Raw genomic sequence first — 20,733 nt, 5'->3', positions numbered from 1 at the left:
CTAGACTGCTGCGTCCATCGATGCGGCGGCTCGACGGGGCATCATATAGAGCTAGATTGCTGCATCCAACGATACGACTCGATCTGCGACAGGTCTTCTTCCAGAAGCCCCATCATGTTTCGGTTGCCCGAGAACCAGTCGGCTATTTGCGCCACCCGTCCATTCACCGGTGGCGGCCCCCCATTGTTCTGCGCGTGGCTCATGGCTTGATCTTCGGTCGACATGAATCCGAGCTGGCTCAGGTACATTTCAAACTCGTCGCCGATCGGCACCATCGTCTGGTCCTCCTGCTGCTGCGACTTGGCCTCGACGTAGAGGCCCGCGACGTCGCACATGACCCGACAGAGCCGGTAGAGCTTCTCGATCGTCTCCGACGAGTCCCTGACCTCGTCGAGGGAAGCGACAAACTCTTGGAGGATTCGGAGGTCGTCGAGGGACGACGTCTCGATGATGTAGCAGAAGAGGACGAAAAACGGAGCAAAGGGCGTTAGGAGCAAGTTCCTGGCGGTGCCGTCAGCGTCGGTCGACACGAAAGGGGGCCATGCAAGTAAATATACATGTATATAAATATACATATACACATACATGTACATGTATACTCACCAATGAACGTAGATGGAGCGGAAATAGCTCCCCAGATTCGCCAGCTGCACGCACTGCTGGTGGACCGTCATGGCCTTGCGGGCGACCTCGAGGCACTCGTCGCAGAAGCGACTCGCCGATCCCTCGGGCGCCGGTATGACGCGGTAGACGAGCGTGAGCGTGACTTGAAACTGGACTTCGTCGCCCCGCAGGAAAATGTCGACGACGTCGGACGAGTTGACGGCCCGGAGGTAGTTGTAGACCTGCTCCCGGCACTGCTCGGCCTCGACCTCGAGCTTCCGACAGTCCCTCGCGAGCGCCTTGGCTCGTTCGATGAGCTCCTCCTGCGGACTGGCCAGCGCGGCGGGGCTGTATCTGGGGGCACGTCAGCTTCGAGGCCAAGGGCGGGTGTGGGCGTGCAAAGGCATGACTTGCAGCTGCTCGTATATCCGGCTCTGCAGATAGCTAATCTTGACCCACAAGGTCGGGATGGACGACGATTCGAACTCGCCGAAGCCGTCAAACTCAAAGACGCGCGGAATGTCAATGTCGCACTCGTGGATGACGGGGGCGCGTCCGAGCCGCAGGCCGAGGCCCTTGTCGAGGGTGTAGACGTGCCAGAAGAGGATGCGCTTGAGCTTGGCGGTGGCGGGCGAGTCGTACATGAGCGTTGCCGACCTGTGGTACCCGGCGGTTTGGCAGAGCTGCGCGGCCATGCAGCTGAGGTGCCAGGCGACCGAGGGACGCGAGACGTCGACGGCGTACAGGCCCTAGGTCCGGGTTAGCGGGCGGCCTCAGGCTCGCTCGCGACGCGGCGGCGGAAGCACGGGACCTACGCCGAGCAGGAGAGCCTGCACGTTCTCGACCTTGGCCGAGAGGAAGAGAGGCGTGTTGGCGAGGCTCGTCTCGAGGTTCGCGCGGCACATTTGCATGTAGGAGTGGTACTCGTCGCGGACCAGGGGCTCGGTGGCGAGCGAGTGCTGCTCCATGAAGAGGTTGTACAGCATGGCGTTGACGATGGTGAAGGTGGCGTCGGAAAAGTCCTCGGTGGCAAAGTAGACGAGCCGGCAGAGGCTCGAGAAGTCGGAGAGGCCGACGAGGGAGCACATGATGGTGAAGAGGGTCGGGGGTGCGGCTGGGAGGCGTCTCGTTCAGCAGGGCGCCGGTTGGCTCGCGGCTGGCCGTTGCGCGACGGGGACGGGGAGGGGGGGCATTCGATCCGATCTCACATTTGGCATGCTTCAGCAGGTTCACGACGGCGGCCATGGGCGGCATCGGCAGCTTGCAGATGCCTCCGGGAGGGACGGGCTTCTGCAGCGGGAAGCGAGGACCGTGGCTGATGGACCGGCGCTTCTGCATCTCGACAAGCTGGCTCAGGTTGAGCAGGGCCGCCTCCATCTTGGGGTTCACCTCGCGCAGGGAGGTCCTGCGAACGGCCTTTTCGAGGAACTCGCTCGCAAAGGTGGTGTGGGCGGTGAGGCCGGTGTCGCCGCCAAAGGCCGACTCCTCCTCGCTGCTCTCGTAGTCGGCCGTCGAGGCCGCGGTGAGGACGCTGCTGCCGGTGCCCGGCGTGTTGACGGGGGCGCCGCCGCGGTGGTCGACCAGGATGGACGGGGCCGTCGGCGAGGCGATGTTTTTGAGAAGCGATTCGATGTTGCCGAGACGGGACTCGATCTGGTCTATCTTGCGCTCACTGGGAAGGGAAGGTCAGCGACATGGGCAGGCGCCGACGTCTTGGGCGAGTGAAGGAGAGTGTGTATGTGCGTGGGAGGGTGAGTGGGAGAGTGAGTGACTGAATGTGTGTGTGAATGAGTGAGTGATATGAGTGACTGAGTGAGCAGTATGATTGAGTGAGCAGTATGAGTGAGTGAGCGGCTTGGCAACGGGAAGCATGATGTGCATGGGCACGCGCCGACGTCTTGGGCGAGTGAAGGAGAGTGTGTATGTGAGTGGACGAGTGACTGAGCGACAGAGTGGGAGTGAGTGGTAGAGTGAGTGGGAGAGTGAGTTGTAGAGTGAGCGGTAAAGGAGTAGTAAAGTGAGCGGTAGAGCGAGTGGTAGAGCGAGTGGTGGAGTGAGTGTTTTGTGAGTGGCAGAGTGAGTGGCAGAGTGAGTGGCAGAGTGAGTGGTAGAGTGAGTGAGTGAGTGAGTGAGTGAGTGAGTGAGTGAGTGAGTGAGTGAGTGAGTGAGTAGTATGAGTGTGTGAATGAGTAGTATGAATGAGTGAGCAGTATGAGTGAGTGAGCAGTATGAGTGAGTGAGCGGTTTGGCAACGAGAAGCATGATGTGTACTTGTGCAATATGCTCGACGCCCATGGGCTTTTGTGTGTCGAGAGGAAGCGGGCTAAAGTCGAGACAGTGGCAACCACCGGCAAGACAGAGGGATATTTGTCATTCATTGGTGATGTGACGTGTGCATGAGTGACGGCTAGAGCCAGGAGCAACGTGGGTTGTCGGTTCAGGCTCAGCTTGAGCGACGTGATCCCTTCTCCCCACTCCGCATCGTGCAAAACAAAACGCAAGACATGAGAGGGTGGTGATGATGCTGGCAGACGAAGAGACGCGCGTGCTTTTTGGCAGCAAGCAGAGGAGTAAGCGGAGGGGAGACCGACTATTGCGAGGAGATGAGGACGCGCTGACGGGGTTCCTTGGGCCGCTGGCCAGCGCCGGTGGAGGTGCATGATCGCTTCGCCGTACGGCAGTTGGAGCACGGCCAATCCTTGTCACATCGAATCTAACGAGAGGGTTAACGGAAACGACACACAGTCAGCCTTTGGTTCTGGCCTGTTCGTATACAAGTACACGCGTGACATGGACGTGGTACGAGTGAGGGGACGGATACGAGGCACGGAAAGGGCCTTGGGTTGCAGCGCGCGGCCTTTGACGAGAAAGGACGGCGTCGAGCGATGACGGCATGGATGGATATTGATTCATTACCTACGTACCTTGCGCAGACGGCATTGATCACACTGCCGAGAAAGTTAGCCACGTCGACTCGGACTCGATGGCATAGCATGGGGGGTCTCGTAGAAAGCGAGGATGACGGAAAGATGGGACGGCAGGGCGAACAGGATGACAGACGTCCATCGGCTGGAGGGACAACAAGCCAGCCCCCGAAAGCCATGGCTGCACGCCCTGTCCAACCGGCGGCGTGCAACGTGCAGCATGCAACGCGCAGCATGCAACGCGCAGCATGCAACGTGCAGCATGCAACGTGCAGCCTGCGACGAGCGGCATGCGACGTGCGGCATGCGACGTGCGGCATGCGACGTGCAGGGGGGTGTAGATCGAGGACGCTGGACAGCATGACGTAACTCGTACCAACCCCAAGACCATGCAAACTCATACATGCATGTAGCAGTACGAGCACAAGTCACCCTTGGAGCCGGAGGAGAAGATACTCGTGCGGACACAGAGAAACAGTACGGCCAGGTGAGGGGGGGGGGGGGGGGTGGGCGTGGTCGGGAATCGGGTGAGGTGAGAGAATGGGTGGACTTACAGCTCTTCGGCCGGCCGGGTCATCGGCGGCCGCGGAGGCGTGACCGATGCCGAGGCCTTGGGCTTGGGGGCTCTGCATGTCCATCCAGACGCGGGGACGCAACCAGATGCTTCCGGCCGGCGCTGTAGGATCGGTGGCCGGAGGACGGGGATGGTGAGACGCGTAGAGGAAGGCGGGCTGACGTCTAGCTGCTGGTCCGAGACGGGCGTCGATGGCTCACGCACCGTCCAGCAGGAGAAGAAGATGTCGACCGGGACGGAGCCGACTGTGGTGGTGGGTTGCCTCGTCGTCCATCAACACACGTGGCATCAGGAAACCGTCAGCAGGCAGCGGACAACGGGGAGCAGGCAGCAGGCAGCAGGCCCCAACTACGACGTGTAATTAGGCCCGTCTTGTCCTGTCTCGTCTCGTCTCGTCTCGACTTGCTTGGTATCGTCTCTGCTGACGAGATGAGATGAACGGAGATGGCGAGCGGCAGCACTACGAGAGCGAGTATGGGGGGCGAGGAAACGAAACGGCGTGACGATGGAATAGACTTTCGGCGTCGCAGGAGGGGGTCGAGGGACCCAGCAGCGGGAGGGGGCAACGTGAGAGGGATGGGAGGGATGGAAGGGATGGGAGGGATGGGAGGGATGGGAGGGTGGGGGGGGGGGAACGGATGGTTGGCGGTGCAGAGGCAGAATTCACGGTCGGTGGTGCGAGGCAGCACGTTGATGCCCAGGACTGCTGCTTGCACTCTGCGTCTGCGCCTGTGCCTGTGCTTGTGTCTCCGCTCGTGTCTCTTCTTGTGCTTGCTGCTCTGGGCTTCGGTTTCATTCAGAGAAGGGCTTGCTTCCAGCCGGATGGAGATAACGTCGTGGCTGGCGATGCTGGTGAGCAGACAGATGGACGTCTTGATTGAGTGGCGATGAATTGCTGACGAAAGAACGAGCGGATGCTGCCAGCCATATACGCAGAAACCGGGCTCCGCGGACGCCGCGGGTACCGACGACTAGCGGTGCAGCCACGATCGTGGCAGAGCGGGGGGGGGGGGGTTCCTTCCGCCGTGTGAGACATGCAGCCGAGTACGAATACGGAGTATCTACGGAGCAGGGACCCGGTACATTCACAGTGCAGCCTCGGTGCGTCAGCCGACTGTCCATCCACAGCTGTACTTGCGCCCCTCATGCACTTTGGCTGCATGTCTCAAGTACAATGCGGGGCACGGATACAGTGCACAAGTTGCAGATGCACGGCTCATGTACAACGCCAATGACGTACAGCAGCTGCTGTTATGTACTCTGTGCTTGTACTTGAGGATTGTGCAAGTAAGAAGTACAGTGGGGGGGGGGGCAAAAAGTACTTGTCTACCTTCAGGTACTATTTTCTATTAGGTTAGATTGGACTAGGAATATGGTACCTAAGGGTAGGCAAATACCTTTTGCCACATACTGTAGGTACTTTACGGAGTACAAGTACGTACTTGCATATTGTACTTACAGCACTCTGTACTCCGTACGGAGCACAGTAATTAATAATACCTAGTAATAAGTTACAAGTACGGAGTATACAGTACGGAGTATACAGTACGGAGTATACAGTACGGAGTATACAGTACGGAGTATACAGTACGGAATATGGAGTGCCGAGTACTTGAAAGTGATATCTGTACTTTGTGTTTCATCAGGCAACAGCATTTCTTGAAATACTTGTCATGTGTGTGTGTGTATTAACACAGAGTACAGCATACCATTCTCGAGCCAGCTCGAATACATAATGGCTGCCGAATATACGATAGCTGCTACGCTGGTGCACCCACTTGCAAGTACTAGGTATTCATGGTCGAGAGCGAGAATGGTCCAGCTGTAGGTATACAGTATGCATACGGTGCTGTGCTCGGCGACGGTCCCTGTTTCGTCATCAGCTACCAGCTCTTGCCCATCTTCCGCGCACCGTACTCGTACTGTATGATTTGCTTCTCCCCCAACTGCCAGTCTTCTGCTGCGCTACCATGGCACTCCGTACCCATCACGACAAAATTAAAACCCTCAACCGCCAACAGCTCGCCACGAGTGAATGGACCATCGCCGCCGCATGCATTCGAACCTCGCATGACTCACAGTGCCTCGTCCAAACCCGCAGCCCGGCTCGAGTGGTTTGCATCCGTCCAGCCCAGCCCTTGCCAAGGCTCCTAGCCTTGTTCGAGGCGCAGCCGATCGAGACCTTCTTCCGCCCTCCCGCTCGGGTGCCGTGCGTGCGGGTTCGGGTGCGAGTACGAGTGCGAGTACGAGGACGGACGCCGAAACGTCAGGCCGCACCATTTCAGAATAACCTCTGCCTCGTCCGTCTGTTTGTTGTTGGTTGTTTGTTGTTCCTTGCTGCCCTGGCCGGCCATTACATGTACATGTAGGCGTAAACCTAGACTCAATCCACCGCGCCTTCCATGTGAACATGCCATACCATACCTTTCTCCTCACCGCACCCTATTTAACAATACCCAACCCGCCGCACCCAGCACCCAGGAAGCCTTGACAGCATGGACGACTCGCCCAACTCTTCCTCGATCCGTCCATTCAACGCAAAAGTCCCAAGTCCGAGGGTCAAGCTGTCGATGACAAGACTCGAGCCTTGCCTGCCCCGACCTCGACAAGCCTTCCACAGCACAAGATGACCCTCGCACGCGGCACCGAGGCCTCGTCGGATGGCCAGACCGACTCCGTTGACTCGCCCGTCATGGACGACAAAACCACCGACGGCTCTTCGAGCTTCAGCTACTTCCTGGTACGCGCTCCCCTCATGCCCCCCCGCCACAGGCGGAGAAGATGGATCGATGGATGGATTGATGGATGAATTGATGGATGGATTGATGGATGGATCGATGGATGGATCGATGAATCGATGGCTGGTTCGTTGTTTGCATCGAGACTGACTGCCTCTCCAGCGCGTCTTCACCTACAACGATGCCAAGGGCTGGGCCATGAACGCCCTTGCCCTCCTCTGCATCATCGCCGCCGGCACGGTCCTGCCGCTCATGGACGTCGTCTTCGGCAAGTTCATCAACGTCTTCAACGACTTTGTGAGCGGTGCCATGACCCCCGATGTCTACGTCTCCGAGGTTGGCCGCTACACGTCCGTCCCCTCCCCTCCCCTCCCCTCCCCTCCCCTCCCCCGTCTCGGCCCGCCGACCTCGTCGTTTGTCCTTGGACGCGGACGCGGAGCTAATCTCGTCTCGTCCCCTTCAGCCTCTACTTTGTCTACCTCTTCGTCGCCAAGTTTGCCCTCACCTACGCCTGGACCATCCTCATCAACGTGACCGCCATCCGCACCACCAAGAGGCTGCGCGTCGACTTTGTCCGTCAGACCTTGCGCCAGGAAATCTCCTTCTTCGACACGCCCTCCTCCTCCTTGTCGGGCCAGATTACGACAAACGGCAATCTCGTCAACAACGGCATCTCCGAGAAGCTCGGCCTCACCATCCAGGCCATGGCGAGCTTCATCACCGCCTTCATCGTCGCCTTTGCCGTCCAGTGGAAGCTGACCCTCGTCGTCCTCGCCATCGTGCCCCTGAACCTCGTCGTGACCGTCATCTGCGTCGTCAAGGACACCCTGATCGAGCACCGCATCTTTGACATCTACAGCGAGAGCGGCAGCCTCGCCCAGGAAGCCTTCTCCACCATCCGCACCGCCCATGCCTTCTGGGCCTTTCCCAAGCTCGGCCACCGCTTCGACGCCATCCTCGAGCGCGCCCGAACCGTCGGTGGCAAGAAGAGCCTGCTGTACGCCATCCTCTTCCCCGTCGAGTTCTTCTGCGTCATTGCCGGATACGCCCTCGCCTTCTGGTACGGCATTCGCATGTACGCCTCGGGCGAGATTGAACAGCCCGGCACCGTCGTCACCGTCATTTTCGCCGTCCTCGTCGCCGCCCAGGCCCTCACCCAGATCGCGCCCCAGACCATTGCCATTTCCAAGGCCACCGCGGCCGCCCAGGATCTTTTCGCCGTCATCGACCGCAAATCGGCCATGGACTCGCTGTCGACCGAGGGCGTGCGGATACCCGACTTCAAGGGGGAGATTAAGCTTAGAGGCGTCAAGTTTGCCTATCCCTCAAGACCTGCCGTCGCGGTCCTGCACGGCTTGGATCTGGACATCCTGCCGGGACGGACGACGGCCCTCGTCGGCGCGAGCGGCTCGGGGAAGAGCACCATCTTCGGCCTGCTCGAGAGATGGTACCCCTTCTCGCAAGGCACCATCTTGCTCGACGGTTACAAGATTGAGGACCTGAACTTGCAATGGTTGAGGACGAATGTTCGACTCGTCCAGCAGGTCAGCCCTCTATTTTACCAGCCTTGGCCGGCCTTGCAACTGACATGGCACATGGCAGGAACCGACGCTCTTCAGCGGCAGCATCTACCAGAACGTCGTGGACGGCCTCACCGGCACAGATATGGCGGGTTTAGGCGTCGAGGAAAAGCGGCGACTCGTCCGCGAGGCCTGCGAGGCGGCTTTTGCCCACGACTTTATCGAAGAACTCCCCAACGTACGCTCCATGCTCCCCTCCCTCGATCGCGCACTGACAATGGCAGGCATACGACACCCACATCGGAGAGCGGGGCGCCTCTCTCTCCGGCGGGCAGAAGCAGCGCATCGTCATCGCCCGCAGCATCATATCGAACCCGAGGGTCCTCCTGCTCGACGAGGCCACTTCCGCCCTCGACCCCAACGCTGAAAATATTGTGCAGGCGGCCCTCAACAACGTCGCCAGGGGTCGCACCATGATTGCCATTGCTCACCGCCTGAGCACCATCCGCGATGCAGACAACATCGTCGTCATGTCCAAGGGCGACACCGTCGAGTCCGGCACGCATCAGCAGCTGGTGTTGGTCGGAGGCGCCTATGCCCGCCTCGTGCAGGCGCAGGACCTGCGTGAGGGAACCGGCAGGGGCGGCACCGATGATGATGTCGAGCTGGAGAAGGAGGGGGGCCTTGAGAACTTGGACGTTGCTCTGACGAAAGTTTCGACGACCGGAACGATCTCGGCCGGATCCGACGACGACAAGGACAAAGACAATTATAGTCTCTTTCGCGGCATGTTTCTCATCCTGGGCGAGCAAAAGACGCTGCATTGGCCCATGTTCATCAGCATCATCTGCTGCTTCGTCGGCGGCGGTTCGTATCCCGTCATTGCCATCCTCTTTGCCAAGACCATGACGGCGTTTGAAACAAAGGACGTGGCCGAGGGTGATTTCTACTCGCTCATGTTCTTCATCGTTGCCCTGGCAAACCTGGTCGCGTTTGCCGTCGCCGGCTGGTTGGCAAACGTCCTCGCTCAGGTCCGACTCACCAACCCCCGCTTGCCTTTCATAGACTGATTCGTTCGAGACAGACGGTCATGAAGTTCTATCGTGCCGAAATCTTCAACAATACCCTCCGGCAGGACATGTCATTTTTCGACCGGCCGCAAAACTCGACGGGCGCGCTCGTGTCCCGCCTCGCCGCCGAGCCCACCTCGCTGCAGGAGCTGCTGTCGATGAACGTCACCCTGCTCGTCGTCAACCTCGTCAATCTCGTTTCGAGCTCGATACTCGCCATCGCCGTCGGCTGGAAGCTCGGCCTCGTGCTTGCCCTCGGTGCCCTGCCGGTCCTCGTCGGCGCCGGCTACGTGCGAATCCGCCTCGAGTTCAAGTTTGACGACGACACGGCAGGCCGATTCGCCGAGAGCAGCGGAATTGCCGCGGAAGCCGTCATGGGCATCCGGACCGTCGCGAGCCTGGCCCTGGAGACGGAAGTTGTGGCGCGGTACGAGGAGCGGCTGATGGGCATCGCGCAGCGCGCGATTGGAAGTTTGGGATGGAAGATGCTGTTTTACGCCCTGAGCCAGTCCGTCTCCTTCCTGGTCATGGCTCTGGGCTTCTGGTACGGCGGGAAGCTGGTCTCGACGGGCGAGTACACGACGGCCCAATTCTACACCGTCTTCATCGCCGTCATCTTCTCGGGCGAGGCGGCCGCCATGCTCTTCCAGTACACGACGAGCATCACCAAGGCGCGCACGGCCATCAACTACATCTTTCGACTGCGCCGAGAGAGGGCCCTCGACGACACCGAGGACGACCCGTCCTGCGACAGCGAAGACAGCGTGGAAAAGTCGATCAGGGGCACCGAGATAGCCTGCTCCGACGTCCGGTTCGCGTACCCCATCCGGCCGAAGAGGAAGGTTTTGAACGGCATCGACGCCATCTTCAAATCGGGCAAGATGGTGGCCTTGGTGGGCGCCTCCGGCTGCGGCAAGTCGACCATGGTTGCCCTTCTCGAGCGCTTCTACGACCCCATCTCCGGCGCCATCACGGCCAACGGCCGCGACATGAAGACTCTGGATCGCTGCCGGTACCGCCGGGACGTGGCGCTCGTCCAGCAAGAGCCGGTGCTGTATCAGGGATCGATACGGGAGAACATATCGCTGGGCATCGAGTACGGCGATCCGACCGAGGAGGCGGTGGTGGAGGCGTGCCGGTCCGCCAACGTGTGGGACTTTATCGCCTCGCTTCCGCAGGGTCTCGACACGCCCTGCGGCAACCAGGGGCTGTCGCTCTCCGGCGGGCAGCGACAGCGCATCGCCATTGCGCGCGCTCTCGTCCGGAAACCGAGGCTGCTGCTGCTCGACGAGGCCACCTCGTCTCTCGATACCGAGTCGGAGAACATTGTGAAGGAGGCGCTCGACAAGGCGGCCGAAGGGCGGACGACGGTGGCAGTGGCGCATCGGCTGAGCACCGTTCGGGACGCGCACCTCATCGTCGTCTTCGCCCAGGGTAGGATCGTGGAGAGGGGCACGCACGACGAGCTGCTGGAGAAGAAGGGGTTGTACTTGCAGATGGTGTTGGGGCAGAGTCTAGACAGGGAGGCGGCCTAGGTCTCGTCAACAGAAGCCGCGCGGCTCAGAAAAGGAACTTGAGTTTTATATACATGTATATGCAGGAGCAAAATTGACGATATGCTGAGCAGGATGTGGTCAATGCATTTTGATGTCTTTCAAGTATCAGGGTATCGGCAAAATTGACGATATGCTGAACAGGATGTGGTCAATCCATCTTGATGTCTTCCAAATATCAGAGTATCGGCAAAATGCAGAGTATCGGCAAAATTCACGATATGCTGAGCAGGATGTGGTCAATCCATTTCGATGTCTTTTTTCATTTCCAAATATCAGAGTATCGGCAAAATTCGCGATATGCTGAGCAGGATGTGGTCAATCCATTTTGATGTCTTTTTTTCATTTCCAAGTATCAGGTATCGGCAAAATTCACGATATGCTGAGCGGGATGTGGTCAATCCATTTTGTCGTCTTTTTCATTTCCAAATATTAGAGTATCGGCAGGACAAGGAAGCATGTCTCGTCATGGTTCAATTACTCAGGACCCCTTTTGCTTCGTGATGGTACATGGTCGTAAAAACTCCTTGTCGTCAATCAACGACATTCTGCGGTCCTGCTCGGGACGACGCCTTCTGCAAACGGCAACCTCGGATTCGCACATGAGCTACGCGGTAGGCTTGCGGCCAACCATGAGGTACATGGGGGTGAAGAGCTTCTCGCGGCCACCTGCGACGAGGCAGTCGGCGGCGAGGGCGAGGCTGTCTGCCGTCTTCTTCGTGCCCGCGGGGGCCAGCTTGACCATCTCCAAAAGGCCGGCGACGTTGTGGGCGATGGTGCGGCCCCAGGTGGTCATGCGCAGGATGGTGAAGATGTCGCCGACGGACTGGATGTATCGCAGCTCGCCCGACAGGGGCCAGTACCAAGGAGAGGGGTCTGGGCGGTCGGCGAGGTCCTCGTTCCGCAGCATCTCGAAGCCGGCCGTCTTCATCGCGGCCAGGGCCTCCTCGACCTTGCACATGTTGGAGATGCCGTCTCCTTGCTCGATGCCGAGGCGGATCTCACGGTGGTGCAGGTTGTCGTTGTCATACTCGTCGGTCATCAGCCACTCGTAGACGCCAAAGACGCCGCCGGGCTTCAAGACGCGGAAGATTTCGCTGTAGATGCCCTCGAGCGTGGGCGCGTGGACGGTGGCCTCGATGGCGTAGACGTAGTCGAAGGTGTTGTCCGGGAACGACATTTGCTGCCCGGGTCAGCCAGACGGCGAGACGGGCGAGGGGCGGCGGATTGGGCTCACCATGAAGTCACCCTTGACGAAGTCGACCTGGTGCGACAATCCCTCCTTGGCGGCGTAGTGGGTGGCGCGTTGAATCTGGTAGTCGTTGTTGTTGTAGCCCGTGACGTGGGCGCCGGAGAACTTGGCAATCTCCCGAGCAGGGCCGCCGACGCCGCAGCCGACGTCGAGAACCTTGGCGCCCTCCTTGATTCCCATGCTGTGGGCGAGGTAGTGCTCGTGACGGGCGATGGCCTGGTAGAAGGACTCTCCGTGGGAGAAGCGGCAGAAGTGGAACGACTGGCCCCAGCCGTACTCGTACAGGTCGGTGGCCAGGTTGTAATAACTAAAGGAGGAAGGAGGATCTTTGTTACTCGAGAGTTCCGACGAGGAGGGACGCTCGGCCAAGTGGCCAAGATGTGGATGTTGGATGCGGACTCACTGTCTCGTCAGAGTCGCGTACTCGGCGGTTCGGGCCTGGAAGAGTAACGGTTAGTTTGGAATTTCTCCTCGTGTCGGTGACATGCCGTCGCCGCGGCAAACTCACGGCTCGCTGTTCGGGCGTCTCGTCGGCGGCGGGCTTGTTATCCCAATGCTTGAAGTACTCGTCGACGGCGGCCTTCTTGGCATCGCTGCCCTTGGAGAACATGGCGGCGATTCCACCGCGGGCCTGGGCCGAGTTGCCGTGGAGGGCCTTGTTGAAGGCGGCATCGCGACCGTGGTCCTCGCGCTCGAGGTTGGACTTGGTGGAGGAGGAAACCATGTTGAAGGTTTGCGCGACGAGTTGAGGCTCGGACCAGGAAGAGTGACGATGGACAGAGACGAGGAGGAGGGAGAGGGGTCGTATGGTGGAGTGAGGAGGGAGAGGAGTCGTATGGTGGAGTGAGGAGGGAGAGGCTATGGCGAGAGGACAAGAAGAAGGAGTAGGTTGGCTTTATACATGCAGATGCATACGAGTATAAGTCGGGATGTTTTTGTTGTTGCCGACTAAGTAGGAGACGCAATTTCGCCTTTTTTCTCACATGCATGGCGATCTTACGCACTAACGGAGTGGCATCGCATACCCCTGAGTGGACTGTGGGGGGGCCATGAGATTTCCGTCACGTGAGAATCCGAGCGTGGCAGGCGGTCAAGGCCACGCGAATACGAACACGAACTCGAATGCGCGTGGCCGTCGTACTCGGATAGATACTGCGGTACTAGTCCGTCGTCGGTATTCCGTGCATATTGCATGTACCTGCGTAACATGCTCTATTCTTACTCCATACTTGTCGGTGTACTGTACGTACAGTACAAGTACTTACTAGTACTGTACTTAAGTACTAGGTAAGTAGGTGTACTTGTGCTTCCAGTGCACTTGGAGTACGTTGAAATGAGTCTTTATCGCCGACAAAGTACCTGCCCATAATCTTAAGAAGAAAAGTGACTTCTCGCGAGATAAACCCTTTCTGCCGCCCCGCCACTGAAAAGTACTCGGTACCTGTTCATGCTGCACCAGGTGACGGGGTCGACGCATTCCCGCCGCTAGACCGAGAAATGACTCCACCGTATCGATAAGTCTCTTTGTCAGCAATCGCTCCTCCCGTATCGATAAGTCCCCTTTGTCAGCAAACTCTAGCATCAATAAACCTACTCACCATATCGTCGTCCACCGTCTTCGCCGTCGTCGTCCCTCGCATCCTCGCACGTCACTGCGTCACGATGCCGCCCCAAATCAAGCAGGACCTGAACCGATCGGGCTGGGAGTCGACCGACTTCCCGTCCGTCTGCGAATCGTGTCTTCCCGAAAACCCGTACGTCAAGATGGTCAAGGAGGACTACGGTGCCGAGTGCAAACTGGTACGTCGGTCGATGACGCCGCCGATTGCCCCGTCGCAGCGCTAACCATCTCCGCAGTGCACTCGGCCGTTTACCATATTCTCGTGGAACGTTGATCGTGCCCAGGGCGGCAAGAAGCGAACCATCATCTGCCTCACCTGCGCGCGCCTCAAGAACTGCTGCCAGAGCTGCATGCTCGACCTTTCCTTCGGCCTTCCCATCGCCGTGCGGGATGCGGCCCTGAAAATGGTCGCGCCTGGCCCGCAATCCGACATCAACAGGGAATACTTTGCCCAGAACAACGAGAAGCTCATCGAGGAGGGCAAGGTCGGCACGGACGAGTACGAGAAGACGGACGACAAGGCACGCGAGCTTCTGCGTCGCTTGGCCGCGAGCAAGCCATACTTTCGAAAGGGTCGGGCCGTGGACGAATCCGAACTGACACAGGCCAGCGCCATCGGTGCCGGTTCGGGCGGCCCGGGACCCGTCAGGACACGACATACGCGGGCCGCCGTCGCCGCGGGCGCCAGGCCACGAGGCGGCCGAGGTCGACAGGCGTTCCCCAGCGCAGCTCTGCTGCCCCCGAGCCCCGGCGACTGGCTGCCGCCGGACGACCGAAACATCATGTCGCTGTTCGTGACGGGAATCGAAGACGACCTGCCGGAGCACAAGCTCCGTGACCATTTCAAGGCATTCGGCAAGATCAAGAGCTTGGTGTGCTCGCACATGTCACACTGCGCATTCGTCAACTACGAGACTAGAGAGGCGGCGGAGAAGGCGGCGGCGGCGTGCGAGGGTCGGGCGGTCATTGCCGGATGCCCCCTGCGGATACGCTGGGGACAGCCGAAAGCGATCGGGACGATGGATAGGGAGCAGCGGTCGCAGATGTTGCGAGATGCGCGCGTCGTCAAAGGAAAGGCGAGGAGTTTGGGTCACGGCGCGATCGAGGGCGCGTCGCAGCAAGGCGCAGACGGGCACGCCGAGGCTCGAGCGGTGCCGCTTCCGCCTGGGGCGGACGAACCCAACTACGCAAGCCTTTCCGGCGATTAGGTCCGGGCAGCGAAGCGTGGCACTTTTGGCGTATGGTGTTTGGGTCGATGCCGAGGGTCAAGGTCGTTGCTTGGGCCAGCCTAGGAGGGTGGGGAGTTGTTCTGACGGGGGCGTCCCATCATTTCGGGCATGAGTGTTGTAATTTACATGATGTACATTGGGTATAACCGGCGCCGACCTGAATGCTACTTGCAACCGCACCCACCGAGGGTGCCGTTCCCGGCCGTCAATATGCTGTCGTTGTCGCCTCGCTCGGTGTGTTGATGGATTCGCAGCTCTGCGTTGGCGTCAGTCGGTTGGTTCATCATGGGCGTACGAGTGAGCCTCACTGTAGGTGCCCTCCTTGCCCTCGTCCTTGACCCCCTGAACAACATTCTGCTTGAGAAAGCTAGCCACCTCTTCGGCATGCTGTATCGCCGTTCGGACATTGGCACTGGATGAGTCGAGCGAGGAGTTTTGGCGAAACTCTTGGCGGATCTGCAGTTGCGCCGCAGCAAGGACAGGAGCGTCACCTTTGGATATCGGTCAGTGCACATCCAAAATAGATGGTAGAGCGGCGGCACCTTGAAAGGCAATTCTCGCGGCGCGCATGAGGTGTCTATAAGCCGCCAAGGCCATGATGGATGCCAGATAGGATGGATTTGTTGGCAACGAATTGTTCGTGATGCTTTTGCAATGCCTCTTTTGCTTGCTCATTGGCAGTCACTATTTACGGAGCTAAGGTTAAGCCGGCTTCCGGGTTAACCGTTGGCGTCACTGTGCTAGAATACGGGGGGGGGGGGGGGGTAGATCGGCTCCACTCAGTCGTTTGCGAGGAAAAAAAATACTTGCCAACTTTTCAACTTCCAGCATCGCACTCGCATCGTTCTACCGGCAACACAACATGTCCTCTGCTGCGCAAATCACCATCCCGCTACCCTCCCTGCCCGAGGGATGGAGTGCGGAGAAAGACTTCAAGGCCGTCGGCCACATCTCAAGCGCCGCGCAGCGCTGCATCGAGCCCGTCGGCCCTCACTTCCTCGCCCACGCCCGTCGATCACGCAACAAGCGCACCTTTTCCGAGGATGATCGCATCCAGGCGCAGGAGAACGCCAAAAAGGTCGAAGACGGCGAGGAGAGCGACGCCAGCGAGCCCGAGGACCCCATGATGCTGCAGCTGCAGGCCAAGGACTGGAAGGTAGGCCCGCCATGGCCCCCCCGGCTCAGGACGTTGGCTGACGTGACGCCGCGCAGACCCAGGATCACTACAAGGTGCTCGGCATCACAAAGTACCGCTGGAAGGCCACCGAGGAGCAGATCAAGAAGGCGCACCGCAGAAAGGTGCTCAAGCATCACCCCGACAAGAAGGCGGCCCAGGGCGCCACCGAGGATGACCAGTTCTTCAAGTGCATCCAAAAGGCCACCGACGTCCTCCTCGACCCCGTCAAGCGTCGCCAGTACGACTCGGTCGACGACGAGGCCGACGTCGAGCCGCCGACCAAGAAGCAGCTGCAAAAGGGCGACTTCTACAAGCTGTGGTCCAAGGTCTTCAAGTCCGAGGCCCGCTTCTCCAAGTCGCACCCGGTGCCGACGTTTGGCGCCGTCGACTCCGGCAAGGACCACGTTGAGGAGTTTTACAACTTCTGGTACAACTTTGACAGCTGGCGAAGCTTCGAGTACCTCGACGAGGACGTGCCGGACGACAACGAGAACCGTGACCAGAAGCGCCACGTCGAGCGGAAGAATGCCAGCGCGCGCAAGAAGAAGAAGGCCGAGGACAACACGCGTCTGCGCAAGCTGCTAGACGACGCGTCGGCGGGCGACGAGCGCATCAAGCGCTTCCGACAGGAGGCCAACGCGGCCAAGAACAAGAAGCGCCTCGACAAGGAGGCGGCCGAGAAGCGCGCGGCCGACGAGGCGCAGGCCAAGAAGGAGGCCGAGGCGAAGGCGGCCCAGGAGGCTGAGGAGCGCGCCAAGACGGAGCGTGAATCGTCCAAGAAGGCCAAGGAGGCGGCCAAGAACGCCATCAAGAAGAACAAGCGCGTGCTCAAGGGCTCCGTCAAGGACGCCAACTACTTTTCCGCCGGAGGCGACGCGTCGGCGTCACAGATCGACGCCGTGCTGAACGACGTCGAGCTCGTCCAGGGCAAGATTGACGCCGACGAGATTGCCGCCCTGGCCGGCAAGCTGAACGGTCTGACCGTCGCCGACAAGATCAAGGCGGTGTGGAGCGACGAGGTGAAGCGGCTCGTCGCTGCCGGCCAGCTCAAGGAGGGCGATGCGAAGACGCTGAGCTAGAGGGAGCCTCCCCATGCGTGTAGATTGTTAGATGAGAGGGTCAACCCGGTAGAATGGATGACGTGACGTTTGTCGCTCGCAAGCCTGTCTGATGCAGCGACGAGCCGGGAGTGACAAGCCGGGAGCGAGACCATTTATTTGATGAGCCATGCGTGTGCATGTATGCAGCGACGAGCCGGGCGTGGCAAGCCGGGAGCGACCATTTATTCCATGAGCCATGTCTGAGCATGTATGCTCTGCAACAGGATCGCCTCATTCACGCTCGAAACGACACGTTGAGGAATCAGGTTCCATCGCTAGCCAAAAACAAAATACACACGTCACCTCGCTCGCGCCCCGAACGCATACGAGCGGGCACCGTGTGACGTGCATGTTCGTCTCGGATCGCTCATCGAGGTCGGATCGCTCATCGGGGTCGGATCAAGTAAAGTCATAGACCATCAGGCTCTCCCGGCCGTCGCGCGCCTCCTTGAGCACGACGACCATCTCGTCGTCGAAGCCAACCCAGTTCTTCCTATCGTCAGGATCCGGGCATCTTGGGCCGGAAATGGTGCCCGTCGGCGGGCCGGCTTTCTCATCCCGATGCCTAGGCTTCACCTCGACGCTGCTGCCGCCGACGCGTCCTTCCAGCTCCCACAGGCGAATCTCGTCGCCTCGGGTGCTGACGCTGACGGCTTTCCCGCGAGGCGTGATCTCGGCATCCGAGATGCCGGACGTGTGCCCCCAAAGGCGGATTCCGGGCGAGATGGACAGCGAGGTGGCCGTGGAGGTGCAGAGGTGCAGGACCAGGGTGTTGTCGGGCAAGGTGGCGAGAAGGTAGGGGTGACTGTAGCACAACCTGATGGGACCGTCACTGTCCGACTCGACGAGATGGTTCCGCGACGGCGCGCCCGTGCTCGCGTACGTTGATGCCGCCGATGAAGGTCTGGATCGGCGCGTCTGCGTTGGCAACGTCGAGGCGACGCGGGAGGAGACGACGTCGGGGATCGAGAGGCCCGAAGGCCTGATGTCGAGGTCCTGGATGCCTATGGACCAGCCGCCAACCGTGTCAAAGGTGTAGGCGATGGAGGCGACGACAGACTTGGCCGTCGTCCGTATGGACAGGGCCAGCGGCGCCCGCGTGCTGTGAGACTTGAGCGATGTGAGCTGCCGCGGCTGCGGGAATGGTGCGAGGTCGACACCGGGCCGCGGCACGGGGCCATCTCGCCGCTCGTGCGAATGCTCGGCGGACTCGGAAGCTGCTGCGCCGTCGTCGCGGGGACGGGGGGTGGCAAAGGTGTACAGCGAGACGAAGCCGAGCCTCGTGGCGGTCAGGACGAAGGGATGACCGTACGCAACGGCGACGAGCTCTCCAAAGTAGCCTTGCGCCTGTCGGCATAGCAGGACGAGCTTCCCGTGGCCGGGGTCCAGCCTCCAGATGCCAAAGGTGCCGTCTTCGAAGCCGGCGGATATGTCCAGGGGGCCTCCAGGGAGTCGCCGATGGTCGACGGCCAAGCACGTCGGGCGCCGGAAGCCATTCTCGTCCGTCTCGAGACGGTCCTCGACGATGAGCCTGCGCGTCTTGAGGTCCCAAACGCGCAGGCCCGACTCGCCGTCGGCGGTGACGGCGAGCCCGTCGACGACCTTGACGAGCGTCTGCCTGTCGGGGACCTGGTTCCGCTGCATGTCACGGACGGGCATCTCGCCGAGGGCGCAGCGGCCCCGGGTCCAGTTGTGGCGGAGCTTGTACTGCTTCTTCCAGTCGACGACATCGACGACGTCGGCGGGCGCCTGGTCGGCACCCTCGAGGCCCCCGCGACGGCCCCAGCCGCCGTCGGCCCACGCCGACCTCTGGGCCGAGTAGCGCAGCTTGCTCGAGGCGGCGGCCGCGCCGGTGCGGAAGCCGGGGATGCGGTGGGCGCGAGGGAGGATGAACCGATGGTAGTAGTGAGGACGCCAGAGCTGGGAGTCGCCGGCGAGGCGGTGGAAGCGCTTCGACACGGGCGAGAGGCGGAGGAGGGTGCGTTCGTTGCAGAGGGCGAGGATGCGGACCAGCAGCTCGTCCGAGAGGAAGGAGATGATGTCGACGCCCTTGCTGCGCTTTACCTGCCGACGCAGATGGTCCCCGTCGCCGTTGCGGAAGCCGTGGAGGTCGTGAGCATGATCGTGGCCGTCGTCGTCATGGTCATCGTGGCCAGCGACGAGCCCCTCTGCGCTGTCGGTGTCATCGTGGGACGGTCGCCGCCGCTTGGTAGGCATGGCGAGGCCTCGGGCCCGGCCCGGTGCTGTTCACTCGTTGCTGCTGGCCAGTCCGGGCTCTCCGACGCAAAGGACAGCTGCTACTCGAACGTGCGGGCGAGGTGGAAGCTGAGGAAAGGGGAATGAATGAAGAAGGATGGAGAAGGATGGAGAAGGATGGAAAATGATGGAGAAGGATGGAGAAGAATTGGAGGGGAATGGAGGGGAAGGGAAGCCGCACGGAGGAGGGTAGTAGGTAGGAGGAGCTGGGAGCAGCAGGTATGGCTACTAAGCCTGCTGGGGGAGGTGGCAGCCGGGGGAGGAGAGCGTGTTCGAAGGGAGAGAGAGCGTCACCACCGTCACTGTACCGCGCTGTAGCGTCGCTGTACTTGGTGGTACTTGGCGACGTGGTATCGCCCCGTAGCGGCGCAGCACCACCGCCACCGCAGTGCCGTCACGCCACCGCAATTGGTGGTCCAGCTGCGGCGTAATTGCAGGACTCTGCTCGTAGCTTTTTTCGCCGCACCGACGAGGTACCTCGGGCTAGGTACCAGGCCGGTATTCCTCGGTACATTGCAAGTACTGTCCAGCAGATCTCACAGTTAGTTAGAGCAGTCACAGTAATACCGGTACAGCACAGGTCACAGTGCCGAGTACAGCACGGTCACAGTACCGATTACAGCACGGTCACAGTCCCGAGCACAGCACAGTCACAGTAATACCGAGTACTGCACAGTCACGGTAGGTGTAGTTATGGTACAGCACAGGTCACAGTGCCGACTACAGCACGGTCACAGTACCGATTACAGCACGGTCACAGTACCGAGCACAGCACAGTCACAGTAATGCCGAGTACTGCACGGTCACAGTACCGAGTACTGCACGGTTACAGTACCGAGTACAGCACAGTCACAGTAATACCGAGCACTGCACAGTCAGGGTAGTACCGGTACAGCACAGTCACGGTACCGAGCACAGCACGGTTACAGTACCGAGTACAGCACAGTCACAGTACCGAGTACAGCACAGTCACACTACTTCAGGCACTGACAGCTGGCATTCATTCACGTCGCCTTGAGCGTATGGGGGGAATTGCCTGACTAAGCAAACCGCATGCGACGAACATGCGACGAACATGAGAAGCAAGTGCAAGTACCTTCGGAGTATTACTCCGTA

General features: G+C 60.1%; 6 protein-coding genes across 6 annotated transcripts; 3 read left to right on the top strand and 3 right to left on the bottom strand.

Annotated features, from left to right (window-relative positions):
• Positions 1–41: 41 nt before the first annotated feature.
• On the bottom strand, positions 42–3,598 carry DCS_05807 (fungal specific transcription factor domain protein; the record flags this gene model as incomplete). The annotated part of the gene is made up of 6 exons (XM_040803108.1): positions 42–501; positions 604–957; positions 1,018–1,352; positions 1,419–1,717; positions 1,812–2,275; positions 3,528–3,598. 6 exons carry the CDS (start codon positions 3,596–3,598, stop codon positions 42–44), a joined length of 1,983 nt encoding a protein of 660 aa, XP_040658141.1.
• A 3,129-nt stretch (positions 3,599–6,727) lies between these two features.
• Positions 6,728–10,964, top strand: DCS_05806 (multidrug resistance protein 1; the record flags this gene model as incomplete). Its single annotated transcript, XM_040803107.1, has 6 exons — positions 6,728–6,841; positions 7,002–7,189; positions 7,303–8,383; positions 8,442–8,597; positions 8,644–9,390; positions 9,444–10,964. 6 exons carry the CDS (start codon positions 6,728–6,730, stop codon positions 10,962–10,964), a joined length of 3,807 nt encoding a protein of 1,268 aa, XP_040658140.1.
• Positions 10,965–11,589: 625 nt separating this feature from the next.
• On the bottom strand, positions 11,590–12,958 carry DCS_05805 (sterol 24-C-methyltransferase; the record flags this gene model as incomplete). Its single annotated transcript, XM_040803106.1, has 4 exons — positions 11,590–12,165; positions 12,220–12,541; positions 12,638–12,672; positions 12,743–12,958. 4 exons carry the CDS (start codon positions 12,956–12,958, stop codon positions 11,590–11,592), a joined length of 1,149 nt encoding a protein of 382 aa, XP_040658139.1.
• A 938-nt stretch (positions 12,959–13,896) lies between these two features.
• Positions 13,897–15,063, top strand: DCS_05804 (uncharacterized protein; the record flags this gene model as incomplete). Its single annotated transcript, XM_040803105.1, has 2 exons — positions 13,897–14,034; positions 14,092–15,063. 2 exons carry the CDS (start codon positions 13,897–13,899, stop codon positions 15,061–15,063), a joined length of 1,110 nt encoding a protein of 369 aa, XP_040658138.1.
• An 883-nt stretch (positions 15,064–15,946) lies between these two features.
• On the top strand, positions 15,947–17,340 carry DCS_05803 (Heat shock protein DnaJ; the record flags this gene model as incomplete). The annotated part of the gene is made up of 2 exons (XM_040803104.1): positions 15,947–16,240; positions 16,297–17,340. The coding sequence occupies 2 exons, from the start codon at positions 15,947–15,949 to the stop codon at positions 17,338–17,340; spliced, it is 1,338 nt and encodes a 445-aa protein (XP_040658137.1).
• Positions 17,341–17,760: 420 nt separating this feature from the next.
• DCS_05802 (F-box domain containing protein) lies at positions 17,761–19,578 on the bottom strand (the record flags this gene model as incomplete). The annotated part of the gene is made up of 1 exon (XM_040803103.1): positions 17,761–19,578. The coding sequence occupies one exon, from the start codon at positions 19,576–19,578 to the stop codon at positions 17,761–17,763; it is 1,818 nt and encodes a 605-aa protein (XP_040658136.1).
• Between the last annotated feature and the right edge of the window lie 1,155 nt (positions 19,579–20,733).

Source organism: Drechmeria coniospora, chromosome 02, assembly GCF_001625195.1.
Source record: "Drechmeria coniospora strain ARSEF 6962 chromosome 02, whole genome shotgun sequence".
Lineage (NCBI taxonomy): Eukaryota > Fungi > Ascomycota > Sordariomycetes > Hypocreales > Ophiocordycipitaceae > Drechmeria > Drechmeria coniospora.
This window is presented reverse-complemented; position numbering and strand designations above follow the sequence as displayed.